Source organism: Melozone crissalis, unplaced genomic scaffold (genome assembly GCF_028551555.1).
Source record: "Melozone crissalis strain CALT ecotype California unplaced genomic scaffold, PUWL_Pcris_2 ptg000002l_1, whole genome shotgun sequence".
NCBI classification, from domain to species: Eukaryota; Metazoa; Chordata; class Aves; order Passeriformes; family Passerellidae; genus Melozone; species Melozone crissalis.
The window spans coordinates 13,875,910-13,893,635 of NW_026535780.1; the positions used below are offsets into that span (position 1 = coordinate 13,875,910).

Genomic DNA, 17,726 nt, shown 5'->3' on the forward strand with positions numbered 1-17,726 from the left:
GCAAGGACACTTGGTTTATAAACCTGGTAATGGACTTTCAGGACAGGAAGCAAAGACAGGAAATGAGAGAAGTAATGAATGGTTTACACACAGACATAAGCTTTATTGAGCAGGATTAAGTGGAAGTACCAACAAAGACCAGATTTCTTATGTTTCTGTCTGATGGTAAATTAAGTGTATTATTGTAATCTTAAAGTAGTTACATCTTAGTAACTGATGATAATGGGGGAAAGAATTTTATCTTAGGTCTCATGAAAACTAGAAATTTACCATGGAGTATTTGAGGGAATATGTGAGATTAAATAAAACTAAAGACTTTTTTTTTTTTTTAATGGTAGTTGGAGACCTTAAAACTTTTAGTGAGATGTTTTGGGCCAAAGGAAGATAAGGGAAAGGATCATGCTAGATAAGAGTGAAAAACGTGTCAGCAAAAGGAGAGAGTTAAGGCTCTCTAATATCTGCACCTAACCAGTGCAACATGTCCTCTATCCTTTCAAAACTCTACTCCTTATTAGCGTGCAAATGTCTCTTCTGTCCAGAGAGTGAGCACATGGGTGATCACTAGTGAACATTAGCGTGGACTGTCTGGGGAGCAGGATGAGATCAGGGGACAACTGGAAAAAGAGCCATTGATCACAAACCAGGCAGAACCTAGTAGGAGTAGAATCTGAACTCCAGCTCCTGGGTCAGAATATGGAAGGTTGGGGGAGCACATGCATGTGCATTTGTGAGTGTCACTTCTAACAGACCCCTTTCCCCTCAGCCTGGATGCAGAAATAGGATTTGGTTGCCTGTGGTGCTCATGTCTGTTTCAGTGCTGCTGGTTTCTATGCGGGCCAATGAGACATTTGCCTCCATCCTTGTTAAGCTGTGTGACCAGCCATGCATACTGGCATCTAATACATGCTTAGTCTTGCCTTCAGCTGGACATACAGATAGGAGCAATCAGAGAAAAATCTTGGATCTTGGAGACATTTATCTTTTACTTCCCTTTACAGAGACTGGAGAACCATTCACGTTTTTCAAGTAGATAACTCCTTCTCTTCTTAAAACTCCACACACATCACATACTCCCTCTGAATCCAGAAAAATACATTCTTACTAAGTAGAACTGATATAGAAATTACTGGATGAGATTTTATTTTACGCTTATGGTAAAAATAAATAATCCAAAAGATTTATTCTGTCTTTCAAAAGTTCTTAATTTACTAATTGCATAAGCAAAGCCATTCATCTATTTTGATCATTCTATTTATTCTCCCAGCTTGCATGAAAATAAATTGGCAAAAATGACACACAGAATTCTGGAACTGAGATGGGGTTGCATATCTTTTGAAATAATGTATGCAATTATAGCTTTGGAATTAATAAATTCTTAAATGTCTGCAGTTTTCTTAAACTTAGTTCATATAGGATGTAGTGTTGATTTCACATGCAAAGAGCTCTTTAAAAATCCCATGCGATATAGATACAGAATAAAACTGAATATCAGGTCATATTTTTTTGCATTTACTGCACTCCAAATTAATTTTGGTCCCTTTAATGCATGCATGTATACTGAAACAACAAAATCAGAAATGCCGAAAGAAAATTTTATGGTACTAATCCAAAATAATGAAATTCCTGTGAATCACAGCTGAGCTTCACTGAGTATTGTTCAAACATCACACAAGGTTTAACTCAAGGGAATGTTTCAATCAATTTTGCAGATTGCCATGACATTTCTTAGCAAAACCCCAAGGTATATTACAGCAGTAGCTGTACAATTTGGTTTTCTTCAGAAAATACTCTAATCACATTAATAAGTGCTGTGTGACAGATTGTGTCTTCTCCAGGGAAGAATTTTAAAAGATATGTTCAGGTAGATTCCATCTCATTCTGCCTCATATGTGCCTTTTTTATGAGGGGAATATTTTAAATCTGAAATGAAGATAGGAAGACATAATGTGAAATGTCACTTCTCTATGTTACAATCCAGACTGTTGGGGGATGGGTTAATTAACTGATCTCATAATAGATCTTTTAAAACATACCACTGACACTCCACACATTTCATTTCACCATATATTTAAATTGCATTCTAATCACAGACAAAATGAAATAATTATTGCCAATAGGTGTTTCCTTTTCTCTTCACTATAGTGATTAATAGACATATTAACTATATTTAAGATATATGTTCAATTCTCTAGTTAATAAATTTCTTAAAAAATGAAAGAAAATTATATCAAGTTTTAATAGACACTCAAGAATCATAATGCTGGTCCACAAGAACACAAATGAAGAATTAATTCTAAAACTTAAGATACACTTGAAGAGTAATATTAAAACCAAATATATTTATATTGCAATATTGTAATTTAAAACAGTATATACAAACACAGAAACTGCATTTCCTAGCAATTCAACATATACAGACATAAAATACACATAATAACTAAAACTATACATTTAATTACCAGTTATTATGTAATAGCAGTATGAAGTTGTGACATAAAGATGTGTGTATAAGAAAGTACCTCACAGCATTCTGGAGTTACAAGTTATATACTTTTCTCTTGGCAGTCTGACATGAAATTAAAAAACTTTGTAGAAAAAAACTCCAAAATAGTCTAAAGTAAAAATCATCTCACTAGTTAGTAGCTAGTGATACTCCTTCAGTTTCTGAAGTTGAAATTATACTAGCCATGAAATAGAGCAGAAAATGAGATATCCTGAACAAAGTTTATTTCTCCCTCTCATTAAAACAACTCATTTACATGTATGGGATCAATTTTTCTAAATGATAACCATATAAACCTCAGTCTCTCAGTCTCCCCATAGACACTTCTTCTGAGGACTATATTAACCCACTGGACATTACATGATGGATGGAGATGAACAGGTATCTTCAGAGGATAGTTCATTCCACCTACTTTTTCAGGGTGCAATGACTCATATCCTAAACATATATGCATTTTTCCATTAAATACAGAAGTATCCTATTTGACTAGTTCACTGTGACATAGAACTTAACTGTTAGAAATTTAAATTAAGTAAGCCTGTGACATTATCATAAAAGGACAGCTATCTTCCTCATGCAGTACAACAGGAGGAGCTTAAAGAATTAATAGCCTTTTGCCAACAAGTACAAAATATGAAGATTTCATACACTATTTCCTACTCAGAGCAAATACCCACTCCACAGTTTTTTCCAGCAGCTCTTTGAGCAGCATGAATCAAAATCTCCAAGTCAAATTTTGACATTGCATACATGCTTAATATTTTTCCATAAATAATAACATTTCCATACAACAATATAAAAATTACAGAATGATAGGTCATTTAGTTTGGACCTCTAAGATCATTGAGTCCAGCCACTAATCCAGCACTGCCAAGTCCACCACTAAACAATGTCCTTAAGTGCCACATCAACATGGTTTTTAAATGGCTCCAGGGATGACAATTCCCTGGGCAGCCTGTTTCAATGACTGACAACTCCTTCCATGAAGAAATTTTCTCCTAATGTCCATGGACATGCTCCAGCACCTCGATGCCTTTCTTGTACTGAAAGGCTGTGAGAGTCCGCTGAAATGTCCCTCATCTGCCTCACAATCGTCATGGAGAGAGACCACAGAAAAATTAAAACCCCTGTTTGCTGAACCGGTGGGGGGCAAAGTCATGTGCCTGAGGCCTGAAAGTTTTGCTAGCTCACTGTTTCCACGGGTGTTGTTTGCTGTATGCTACACTGAGCTCGCAGGGCACCCTGCCTTTTTGCACAATAGCTCTTGGCCTGGCTGGTTTGAGCTTTGGGGTGGTCTCTCCTCCAAGAGAAGACCTCTATCACCCGTCCTTAACCGTCGTGACAGACAAGTAGAGATGTAAGAAGCCTCTTCATCAAGGGACCGAGACATGAAATCCCTATGTGAGAAGGCCCCCTCTCACCCTCTTCCAGAGACTGGGACTGAAACCCTCAACTCGGGGGAGGTGTGCAGGGGCAGGGGGGAAGGAAAGCTGCCCAAAGCAAGATGGATGTCCCAGGTGCAGGCCGTCAAAAACAAAAAACAATGGCTCTTGCCTGCTGTCTAGCTTGGACTTTGTGTACACCCCTTTCAAATGCTGTTCTTCCCCCCTGAAGACCTTTGTTTCGGTTGTGAAATTTATTCCCCTTCCCCCAAAGAAAAAGAATGTAATTGGGGTCCAGATGAACTGTGCCTCTGAGATCTCCCCAGACATGACCTGGTGAGCTAGGCTCTGAAGGCCATGTTTGGTAGCCATAAACCCACTCTTTTTCCTCCCTCTTTTCCATTATTTTCTCCTTTTTCCCCAGTTCCTTCCCCAACACATTTCTGCTGTGGTTATTTCAATAAAGTTGCACTTGTTTGATTATTACTGCAAATCCCCTGTGCTGTGCTGGTTTTTGCACCCTGAGATCACCCTACGAACCATCACGAAACCCGTTTGTAAGGACGGATCATGAAAAGGGCCCAGAACTGGACACAAGCCCACCAGTGCTGAGCACAGAGATACAATCACCGCCCTGGTCCTGCTGGCCACACCATTTCTGATCCAGGCCAGGGTGCCATTGGGTTTCTTGGCCACCTGAGCTCAATTGCTGGATCATGTTCAGCTGCTATCAACCAGCACCCTCAGAACTTTCTCCACTGAACAGCTTTCCAGCTACTCTGCCCCAAGACTGCAACATTACATGACATTGAATCAAACAAGACTACGAGTCTATAAATATGTGTGCATACATGTTTCAGTGTATATGTGCTTATAAATATCCATAATTAGACTATTATGTCTCCCCCTCTATATTTTATTCCTGAAAATTTGTTTTCCCATACATCTCATTATATAAGGTGGATTTTCTTAACAGGCTCATGTAAAATATTATAACATTGAGAATTTCAGCTTTTATTTGTCCCAACGATTAAGTATTTCTCTAGCTGAGGTTTTAAGAAAAAATGATGAATCACAAAAAAGCTGCTTCATTTTCTAAAAAGGAAAAGAAAATTAAAGAAGCTCCCAAAACTTCCCAAAACTCGCTACGCACTTTTCTTCACAATCCTCTTTTTATTTTAAGAGAAATTAAAGAGTTAATAAAATTCTGTCAAGAATCCTGAGAAATGTGGCTCAATCTGACCTCATTTTTACTGTAGGATTCACATAATTTTCTGTCATGTATTACTCCATGAAGCTGAACTCTTATCCATCTCTGCTACTTGCCTTCAATTCTCAGATTATAAAGCTTGTGCTGTTATCCAATGACTTCTCAGACAGAGTGCAAGATAAATGACTACAGGTCTAACAGTTTCTTTACACCTTCTTTTAGTCTTTTTTCTTATCCAGAAGAACAAAAGATACACAGTCCCTTATATTCCCACAACTCTAGAAGCCATGTACCATATATAGAGGAAGCAAAGGCAAATGTAGTATGTGATGTAGCATCACTAAGTTCAGGAGGCTCTTTCACTGTGGATATTTAGAATCAAATTACACTGACACAAAGGCATCACTTGGTAATAAGAGAGACTACTCTTATTACTGGAAGAGCTGGAGGAATAATTTTGAGAGACACACTTTACCACTTTAATGCTTTAAGGAGTTTTAAATGGGACAACCAGTCAGAGTGATTTAACATCTAGATGAGAAACTATCACACTATTTGTACAAAATAGAATAAGGGGATCACAGATGAGCACAGTTCTCTTTATCTGAAGTCTTATTATTATGTTATCAATAACTCTTTCTTAGAGGAATACATCATCAGCATACTTTGTCATATTTTTCATGCCCTCACAGAGAACACTGATGAAATTCAGAATTGAACTTGCCTTCCTTTGTCTCCCTTTAATTTCTTTTTCTGTACTCTTTCCAGTGTTACAATATAATTCTCCTTTTTTAGTTCTTACCAGCTTACTCTATTTGTACTAAATTTCTCTTGTGACATCTATCTCTGTCTCCTTCCCCTAACATTAAATCTTATACTGCTCTAGCTTTTCCACCCATAGTACAAGAGTCATTCCCATATTTAATATAAAATACCAACAAAAACCTAAGAGTATGATCCATCTCATCTAGTACCAAAATCTTTCATTTGAAAGCAACTAGGACACATTTATTTAGGAAACTTTGTTACCTGGAAATACCAGCTTCCATTTGTGTCCTAAGCATTATTTAACCTCTCAGAGAAGAGCTATAATTCCTGTTATATCTTTTTCCTGAAATCTGACTTCAAGTAATAACCACTTCTTCCTTAAAAGCCATTTTTCCTTCAGCTTCTGTGATCAGCCATTATATAATTCTTTCTCACTGATTTTTCACTCTGTGGGAAGTGTAAAGGCCTAGTCCCGTTCTGGAATTCTAGGAATTACTACAAGAAAATTAAACAAACCCAAAAATCAGCAATGCAAAACCTAGGTTAGCTTTGGTGCTAACCTAGGTCTCCTTCTAGAGCAGAAAATACTGGACTTATACACTAAAAAAAAAAAAAAAAAAACCACCCAAAAAAAAGTAGAAAAAGAGAAAAGGATTTTTTTACCTTTTCCATGGGTAACATCCACAGTCCACGTGCAATTCAGTGAATTTGGATATAGATCAGGATAACCTGGGGATAAAATTGTTCCACTAGGTCCTCTAACATCTCCACCACATAAAGCTAGAAATAAAAAAAATAATAACAATTACAATAATAATAATATAAATAACAGAAAACACACAGATAAGAGAAAATGTGAGAGAACAAACCTAAAACTTCCTGCCTTTAAAATTATTTAAAAGTAATTACGCAAATGATTTAGCAATTTAAGATATGACTAAAGACCATTTTTAAACAGTAGAAAAAGAAATTAAATCAATTATTAATTAATTTTTGTTTAATATGCATAAGAAAATCAAAATCTAGTCATTAGTTGTTTTTTTCAGGTTTCTGAAGCCTCTGTGAAAATTGTTAAGTTCAGCAGAGAGATGCAGGCAGATGATAGAGAGCCAAACAATATCACTTAAACAGAAGCCAAGGCTGGACAGTCAAAATGGTGGATCTTGGCTATTGAAGAATTATTTATTTAAAATATTTGTGCAGGGAAGGTTGACCTCGTTTCGTGAATACAATTATAATTATTGGTTATGTGTTTATAGCTATGATGTTCGTGCTAATGAGAAATTCCAGTATAAGAATAAGCATTTCTATAGTTTCATTAGCAACTTTATAAAAGTAATCAGTAATTGAGCAATAAAAAAATTAAATTACAGCTTTAATTAATGCAAAATACAAAAATTTAGTCATTACAACACTGGCAAAAATGTACAGCTCAATGATCTTCTGTTCCAGGGTTTTTGAAATACAACATTAATCAGGTAATTTTAGTAAGGACAAATCTTGCATTTTAGAATTATCATATATCAATAACAGCGATTAAAATTCAGTACCAAGTCATTGCATCAGAGTTCTCTGAATATAGATTATCTCAGAAGGGCATACATTATAAAACAAATTACTAGTTCTATTTTTTTTTCTCAAGGTTAAAAGCATCTATTCCTTTTATTTTCCTTAGCCTAATTATATGCATTACTGAAATTATTTCGCAGAAATATTTTAGAATAAAAGCAATGAACTATTGTCACCAGTTTCAGGTCAAATAATATAGACCATTCCAGCAGTTGATTGCAGCTCTCCCTAAGAGCAGTCCTTCCAAAGTAATTAACACAAATTCTCTTATCTTTAGAAGATGTTAAAGGTCTTCAAAGGCACTTTTGGAGAGATGCAAATGGCAGCTATTTGTCTGTAACTCCAGCTGATACAAATATCAAACCCTCCTCTCATTCTATAAGCGGTCACTCAACTATTTCTTGCTCATGTCTGCGCTTCCCACCCTGCTGCCAGAGCAATGAGGGTGAGGGAAGGAGCCTGTCGAAGGCTGGAGGAGCAATGCCTCTTTCCAAGATGCTGCCCCACCTGCTCTAGCTGGTTTAACCTGCTCCTACCCCTCCTGAAACTTCTGAGCACCTCCTAAGGCAGCGCTCAACAGCGTGACTCCTAAAGGAGGGAGAAGTCTGGCCTTTCAGTACGTGCTCAAACATTACACACTTCAGGAGCAAGGTGCTGTGAGTAATTTGCTGCATCATGCTGTTTCTTCTCCTATATCTTGATAGTTATGCTGCTTATGGCAATTTCTGCCACACTTTGATGGAGTAAATGACTGAAGTTACACTCATTATGCTTTTGCTGTTAATGTTATATATTTGAGAATGAATATATGGACATGTAACAATCTTCTCCTTGCAGATGTAAATACATAACTGATTTGAGGACACAGAAGAAAGGGAATCAAGAGAATATCCAGAATGTACCTTCAATCTGACCTTGTACCTAAGCAGACATTTGTGTCAATGAAATACATGCATTTTCCAGACATTTCAGGAGCAATGTGGAATGTTTTCATAAAGATCAATTATTTTTCCTAATGAGGTTATGGCACTGCATATCATCATTGTGTTCAGGGCACTAAAAGAAGTATACATTTAATAAGCCTTATTTTATAAATCAGAAATGAAATTTCATCCTATATACTAGGTTGAAGGCTGCCCTATCTTGCCTAGCTAAAATTTGTTTGGTCATTCTAACTAACTATATTTCTGTTTTAAACATGCTCACTTGTCTGGATAGCCTCATAGCTTTGTATGTGCTATTTCTCCTGCCAACTTTCTAGCCTTTGTTGGCCTAATTGTAAGATGCAAATTTGCAAATCCAGTACCACAGGCTGAAATAAGACATTCTAGGACCACATTTGCCCAATCTCTCCAGTGTTGCCACAGGCAAATAACCTCCTTCCATATTAATTTTCCTCCTCACTTCTCTGATGAAGAGACAGTGAAGGCCAATACTGCCACTTTTTAATCTGATCTTGCTATATTTAGACATTAGCAAAATACAGCCAAGGCTGTGACAGCATATTATTTGAGCTACTGATGGTAACTATCTACTTCATCCATTAAATAATAAATACAGCCAGTTTTTATAATCATGGGCTACAGACCAAATAATATATTTTACAGGAGGTGTTTGGAAAACATTTCAGGAATGCAAATAGTGACAAAACATCTATGGCATGCCATCAGGCCTTCAGTGTAACTCTGTGAAGGCTAGCAGATGGCAAAAAAAGGCATCAAGGGAGCAGCCTTTCAGAAAATAAAGCCAAGCTGACAAATCTGAAACCCTACATGTGCAACTGGCCCTGAGAAGATGGCTAACAGCCCAAGCATGTAATATCACTACTAGTATCTGACTGTTTTTCAGAGTTCAAAGGAAAACAAGAGCACGTAAAAATAAGAACAGCAAAGGATAAATACACATATTTCCAAATTCTACCTTTCTACTTTATCTGATTATACCAAGACGGAATCTAGGAAAGAGTAAAAGTAGAATGAACACTTAAGGAAACAATTGAGGTACTACTTTTGATTTATAATGTGGAAAATGGAACATTATGTTAACAGACCAATTAATTTTTTTTACACAATCAGAGAAGTTGAATCAAGACATGCCTGCATTACTGTTTTCCAAATAGTGAGGAGCAAAATAAAATTAAAAAAAAATGTAAAAAAACAACAACGAGAATAAAAGAACAAAAAAGTAAAGAGAAAAAAAATATAAAAGTGGTTTTATGAAATACAGATTGGTATGTGGAAGTATACACTGTGGTGATCAGAAGTGATGTAACAATCTAAGAAGCAAGTTTTGGATAACTATGAATGAGGATTCCAATTTAATAGTGGAGTTTGGTTCGGATGTTCTGCTGAAATAAATTCTTACAATATTGGGCTGAATACTTGCACTCTCTTTTGTTGTAACTGCATTAATTTTGCTCAGTAGCATGATCAATCACAAAAAAAAAGTGACAACAAGTAAGCTTAACTTAGAAAATGGCTCCAAATATACTTTGAAAATAATTTTTGGCCCAAATTATTTCAGAACCTTTAGTCAGGCTACTCGTGTCTCAGTGGGAGACATGCAGGCCATGTTTCATCCCAAAAATACATTAATATTTGTAATAAAAACACTTGACTTTTGTCATTCATAGCAAAGTTCCACTTCAGACCATATTTCATGCTACTATAAAACTGTTATAGGAAATCAATCTTGCAATACTAGAAATAGCCTTATAATTTTCAGCCTAAATTTATTCATAGTCTATTTTTACCCATTTGATGTTCTGCTAAACTGTCATTATATTGTATTCCCTCTTGGGGTCTCACTTGGGAAAGCTAGCAAACCATGTAAGAATCTATGATTTCTGATCAGTAATGAGACAGGATTTTTTTTAATCTACTTCAATAGGATATGTTTTCCATCTCTACGACCCTGCATTAACAATTGCAAGTACTTATCTCTCTTGCCACAGCATCTATGCCCATATTTCTAGGACACTTCACATTAGATTATGACATGTTTTCTCATATTTGTTTCTTTGTGTTTTCCATTTTATTCTCACATGCCCTCAGTTCTGGTTTTAGCATGTTTATATTTTACTGTAGAAGTCAGTTTGTATATTCTCTTCCTGCACAGGGTCATCCTGTAGAGCTAGTTTAACACTTATTCACAGAAAACTCTCGTAAATTTTGCTTTTTATAACCATCAGGAAAACTCAATAACCACTAATTATGTTTGCCGTCACCTGAGATCTAAAAATACAATTTATAATCTATTTAAAACAAGTTTGTTTTCATGTGATACAAGTCATTCTCAGAGTTATGAAGAGCATAGTGATATGAAATGTCTAGAAATCTGGATATGAGAGGAAGGGGGTCTCCGTCAGAGAATGAAATATTATAGTTTATGATTTAAGCATTTTCATGAAGGACTTCTAAAACTGTATTACAAAAGCTGCAAAGATGACCATACCCTGAATGGGGGTCTGAGAGGTCCTACACCATTCACTGATGAAAACAAGTTGGAGTAACAACTCATGGCTGGCTGGGGACACTGACAAAGCACAAGCCTGGTGCCTTCAGGGTGGAGGCCACAGCCCCAGGGCTATCAGCTGCCAGGCTCACAGACCCTCACAGCAGAGAGTGGGGCAGAGAGGCCTTGGGTGTGCGCTGGAAAGGCCTCTGGTCAGAGGCAGTGGCTCCACCCTCCGCTGTGCTGAGGAGCCCGGCTGAGGGGCCCTTCCCCCGGGGAAAACTCATCCACAGCAGAGGGAATTCACAGAATTCATAGAAGAGACCTTAAACATCATCGAGTCCAACCCATGCCCTAACACCTCTACTAAAACATGGCATGGCCATGGCACTCCAAAGGGGTCCCCAGACCCTGCACCAGAGCACCAGAGATGGCCCAACAGACCCTCAGTGTTGGAAGGGACAGTGTCAAACTGGCCTCCTGCAAGGGAGGCACAGGGCATTCCCACCTGCCCAAAGTGTGGATTAACCCATGGAATTCTGCACTCTTCAGTGTGGTGCAGTGTGTGGCAGCCACAGGGGACCCCGATCAACACGAAGACGACCACATGGAGGGGAGCAATGACACATGGCTGGGACCCTTGGGTGGGTGACATGCTTTCACATAACCCCTGTCCGTCCGTCCTTCCTTCCTTCCTTCCTTCCTTCCTTCCTTCCTTCCTTCCTTCCTTCCTTCCGCCATTTCCTTCCTTCCGCCACTTCCTTCCTTCCTTCCTTCCTTCCTTCCTTCCTTCCTTCCTTCCTTCCTTCCTTCCTTCCTTCCTTCCTTTCTTCCGCCACTTCCTTCCGCCACTTCCTTCCGCCACTTCCTTCCTTCCGCCACTTCCTTCCTTCCGCCACTTCCTTCCTTCCGCCACTTCCTTCCTTCCTTCCTTCCTTCCTTCCTTCCTTCCTTCCTTCCTTCCTTCCTTCCTTCCTTCCTTCCTTCCTTCCGCCATTTCCTTCCTTCTGCCACTTCCTTCCTTCCTTCCTTTCTTCCGCCACTTACTTACTTCCTTCCTTCCTTCCTTCCTTCCTTCCTTCCTTCCGCCATTTCCTTCCTTCCGCCACTTCCTTCCTTCCTTCCTTTCTTCCGCCACTTCCTTCCGCCACTTCCTTCCTTCCTTCCGCCACTTCCTTCCTTCCGCCACTTCCTTCCGCCACTTCCTTCCTTCCGCCACTTCCTTCTGCCACTTCCTTCCTTCCGCCACTTCCTTCCTTCCTTCCTTCCTTCCTCCCTCCCTCCCTCCCTCCCTCGCTCTCTCGCTCTCCTTTCTCTTTGCCTCTTTTACTATTAAATTAAACATATCAATTCTTTGGCACCAGCCTCTAACCTCATTTGATTTTAATCTCATTTTTGGGTATATTTTGAACCTTCAAAATTATTTCTGGTTTATACACAGAAACTCCACTTTCTTTGATTTCTGGGTTTAAATTGGGTCATAACAGTCCCCATATCCAAAAAGAACAGAAAATATGAAGAAAATGTATGAGATAGATAAATAGATAGATAGATACAGATTCATATAAATGTATTTCTGATGCATTTCAACCGAGTGTTCATTAGCAATTCACTTAAAAAAAATAAAATAAAAAGTGTTTTACTTTTTTTAGCGTGATTGATGATGGTGATATCTGTGAAATTAGCATTTTTCACATTTTCAAATGGTATCATCTATTATTTCCTTATGTAAAGATTTCTCAAGAGACTGGCCATAGGTCACCATCCACAAGTCAAACACTAACATAAAATGATGTATCTCAATTTTCTCAGAAAAGATAAAATTCTCTTAAGAAGAAGAAAAGCTTCCAGAAAAAAAAAAAAAAGAAAAAAACAACCACAAACTTTTTTGCAGAAGTTCAATTTGTTCTAAGTACACATAATTGGAAACTATTTGGTTTTCAGAAGTGATGGAATGAGAAAACACACAATTATAATTGATTAGTAATAACAATTAGCTTTAGATTTGAAGCATCGTCAAAGAAGGCTAATAACATATGCTAGTTTAGAAAGGACTGCAGAGAAAAAAAAAAGAAAAATCTATCTATATGGAAATATCTTTGTGTATATATAAGTCTAAATACAAATATATGTGTGCACAAACACACAGAGGCCTCATTACATTAATTTGTTTAATTGACTCTAACTTCCATCTACAAATGTAATTCTGAGATGATTTTCATTTATTGTGCAATTGGATAAGAAAAGTGGCATATAGGATAGACTAAAATTATTGAAACAGTGAATTAGAGCTTGAATCTAATATACTGTGCTTCACAGACCAAGTAACTTCAGCATTTGTCTTCCCTAATTATAGAAAATGTAATGTATCTTAAAATGGGATGTAGTTCAGTAGGGGTAAATAAATAAGGATATGGACATCAAATTAACATACTCAGCTACAAGAAATAAACCTTGGACTTGAGTTATATTATGCAAGAGATTTATTTAATATAAACTAAGGTAGCCTAGATTACTCACAATATAAACTTGCATTTTGACCTTCTCATTTAAATCTAAAATAGACCAGACATGCTTTCCATTTTCAATTCTTGCTTCTATTTCACTGAGTATTTGAAGCAGGTTCTTTAATAGCTGTGTTTTAGTGGAAGTATTATTTTTATTTTAGAGATGTCAACAGAAGGGACATAATACCACTGCATTATTCCTTGAATATGTTCCTCATGTACTGCGTGAGTCATATTTGCTAATTCATTTGGTCATCTAGGGGTTTCTAATATAAATATTAAAGGTTTTCTTTTTTATCTTAATTGAATATTTTCATTCTATTTATTAATTTTCTTATATAAATTAAGATCGGGGAATGACAATATTTTTAATTCAAATTATGAATAAGAATTATCTATTAGCATTCAATTTAATGTTATGATGAAAGGAATAAACAGCACTTTACACTCCTAAGTAGATATCTAACTTTTAAATTCATTTTCCTGTATTTTTTGATGGGATGACTACAGTAATTCATATACTGGGTAGAATATGAATTCTCACAAATGGTTCCTCACATGTATTCAAAGCTTAAAAGCAAAATTCTATCATAGTATTCATAAAGAAAGGACATTATAAGATATAATTTCATCTTTGTAGTTAAGCACTGGGTGGTGATTACAGTTAAGAAATTCAAGGCATTCCAGATACATAGGTAAAAAATGGATCATATGTAGTTGGTATATGGGAATGGCAGAGATGCAATACAAGCAGTGTTTTCTCAGAAAAACTTGTAACCATTTTTTTAAACTGTTTTACCTCTTTGTTTATCTGGGCAACATCAAACACATAATGAAAAATTTAGTTTACAATCCTTCAAATAATAGAATTTCAGTCAACACCTGTTCTACTTTGAGGAGGAACTTGCTTTAAGAATTCTAAAATTTTTTGTCTTGTAGTCATTTCTCCAAACCATACACACTCATGAGTTGCCATGACCTATCTGCACAATTACCACGGTCTGTCTCCACATCACTACACGATATAATTATACAAAAAGAGATGCAGTTATCAAAAGAGCAAACAAAAAAGAACTTGTCTCTTCAGAAACCATCAGAGTAACATTCTGAATGCACAGTGATAGTGACTGATGTGTTTGTTAGTATGATTAACACAAACCCAAACTCATAATTTATGGAAAGAACAGCCCATTTAGCAAATGCCCTTTTTTGCCTGGGGTGCAAGGACTCTGGATTGTTTTAAAAAACATTCCACCAGAGAATAAATTCAGCAATGAAATGAAAATTACATCAACCATAAACTGACTATATTTAGTAGAATAAATGTACTCAATCCTACCTTTACAAGATATTTATTGAATGTAAAATCACCATTTAGCAATGTGCTCTGGAGAAAAAGAAACCTCATTTACCTAATGAATTGCATACTAGTTCACCATCTTTAGGAAGAAATTGATCATAATATGTAAGTTTATTCCACAACAGAGAACAGTATTCATAGGGAGTGTGTTTATTTGTTTGTTTTACATGGTTAGCATCTAGTGCTTATCACCATTAAAAAACACATCCTAGCTTTGTGCTCTATTCAGAAAAATACCATCCCCTTGACTGCAAATTGTGGGAACCCTGCAATTCTTCATTGCAAGAACCTGACTAAGATGTGGAATCTTTCAGAAAACGGACTTGGAGAACTACAGAGGACCATTTTCAGCAAAGTGATTACTCACATCCCTTCCTATTACCACAGATTTTGATTATTCTCATAATATGACACCTTCACCTTCCTGAACATCCTAAAATCCCAAAGCATTTCCTAACCAAACAATCTGAAGGCCAAAGAAGTCCCTGGCATTTTCTAAATAAAGTAATGCAGCAGGAATGAGTAGTCTTCCATATGGCAAATCACACATGATTCAATGAGCTTCTGTGTCAGTCTTCATTCAAATCTTTCTTTCAAAATTATTGCCCTGGGACACTAAGAACTGTGTTAGAAAAAATACAGTATCATGTACATTCTGTAGCTCATAAAAGCTCACGGGACTTTATGTGGTTAAATACTAGAAATTAAATGGTTATATTACTCCTGAAAACATTTTTAACATCAAAAACATGCACCATGCTGCAAAGAGGGAAACTGTTTTAAGAAGTAAATATCTCAAATAATGTAATTGAATGAACATTACAATACACTTTCTTAATAGTATGTATAAATTATATGACCCCAACTGGGAAAGCATTAAATGAACAATTCCAATTACAAGAGATGACTGCAAATGTTAGATAATTTTTCAGATTTAATGATATAGTGGAGACCACTTTTGTCTAGTTTAATAATCATCAGATATCATGTGGTCCTAATAAACTTCCACAGTGATGGAAAGGTGTGAAGTTCTGTTAACAAGCCATAAACAGTGATCATGAAACAGGAGAAATTGAAGTTTCTGAGTCAGGTGCAAATGAACTTAATTTCATGGGTTTTACGTCAGCAATCTCTGTCCATAGATGGACACCCAAACACAAATATTTTTAAGCTGTAATAAGTGCTTTACAACCAGATATACACTAAGTTTGCAATCAGTTAGCTCGCAGTTACATAAATTCAGATAGATAAACCTTCAGTAACCTGCAGGATTAAATAACTATATATCATTCTCTGTTTCATATGTCTTATCACAGAAATATATGGCATTTATTTCCTCTAATTACTCTTTTACTTTCCTAAAAATACAGGTTTTACAGGCTCTGGCATTTAAATCATTTTGACTAATAACAGTCTGGCAAAACTTGTAAAACTCAAAGTACTCTGTATTAAATCTGTTCAGCCTTACCATCACAAGTTGGGAGTGGGTGACTCCACCAGTGATTTTTTTCACATAGTAAAGGCTCCTCATGACTGAGCCTATAACCTGGATCACAGCTAAATGAGACAGTGGAACCTATAGAGAAGTCATGTCCATAGCGCCGTCCATGCACTGGTATGCCAGGATCCAAGCAAGAGTAAGTATTAACAGTTACACCTAGATTAAAAAAAAAAAAAAAAAAAAAAAAGAAAAGAAAAGAATTAAATGAAGGACCTACAGATTTTTTTTAAATTAATTTAAGTAATTGGTTGTGATGGTTGTGCAGTGAAGGCTTAATTATCTCACATTTACAGTGAATTATCTTTCCACTATTCTTCTCGGTGTTACCATTAAAAGATATTATGGATCACAGTTTGAATCCTGCCATTGCTACAGAGAAAAGCAAGAAAAATATCCCATATTTTACAGGATATTTAGTTTGATCCTGTCTTAGGAACATTAAATGATTTTGTACCTGATGCTGATATTAAAAAGCTTTGATGATCACTCAAAATTTGGATTTTCAGCCTTTATTTTTTTCCTGGAGAAAATTTGCTAGCATAGCTGAAATTGGTTACATTTCTTCTGATATTTATATTTTAAATATTTACATAGATCAATTATTTACATAAATCATACTCATACCTAATATTATTTGATATATGAGATATTGAGAAGATAAAGAATAGCAGAAAAGAATAAAGAGAAGTTGACTTGTTAAGGGATTTCAATGTGGGCTAAAAAATTAAGCCTTTTAGGTTATTTCCCAGTGAGAAGTTCATATACAAAGCTTATATAAAGAAATCCATTTTATAATAAACTCAGCCCTCTACAGATAGTACTGAAATTAGTAAATTACAAGAAGTATTCAGTGCAAAATTTTTTAATGCATGTTATTCCTTTTATTCCTAAATAGAAATCATAAAAAGTCTTTCATTACAAAGAAATTCATTGTGGAAAGATATAATTAGCATAAAAGTTATGAACATATAAAAGATATAAAAAGCTTTCAATACATTATTTGAAGGGAGAAGAACTGATGAATAGGAGACCACTGATCATTATTATTCGTGTTTCCAAAAGGAAAGCAGAATTGGATCATACTGGATAATGCAAGATGAGAAACCAGCAAGAATTAAGCAAAAATAAAATGAATACTAGACTTCTGTCTATAAACAGAGGCTATTAAACAGAAAATACTGAAAATTGTTTATTTTGTGTACCACGGGTAAGAATATACATTTTCCATGGTCTCTGATAGTATAAATTTAGCCTTTTTTCTCCACTAGTGTAGAGAACTCTGGGGTGTGGATCACTTTCACAAAAAGGAGGATTTTATAATGAAATTCAAGAATTTATTTATAAAGAAATTTCAGGTTTCCTTTCCAACTTTATTTAATTGAAACTGTTTATTATTTGTAAAAAGTGCAGATTTTCTTCTTTTGCTGTTCACATTCCCAAACTATAATTTCTACCATTTAAATTATTCAGTCT

At 35.9% G+C, this 17,726-nt stretch overlaps 1 protein-coding gene across 4 annotated transcripts in view; it reads right to left on the reverse strand.

Annotated features, from left to right (window-relative positions):
• The window catches only part of CSMD3 (CUB and Sushi multiple domains 3), a 586,421-nt gene that overhangs the window by 223,407 nt on the left and 345,288 nt on the right, over positions 1 to 17,726 (reverse strand). For all 4 annotated transcript variants that reach the window (XM_054290025.1, XM_054289307.1, XM_054288554.1 and 1 more), the window contains 2 exons: positions 16,221 to 16,409; positions 6,527 to 6,643 (listed from right to left, as the gene is read on the reverse strand). In XM_054290025.1, the coding sequence (XP_054146000.1) occupies positions 6,527 to 6,643; positions 16,221 to 16,409 (306 nt within the window). The remainder of the gene's footprint in view (positions 1 to 6,526; positions 6,644 to 16,220; positions 16,410 to 17,726) is intronic.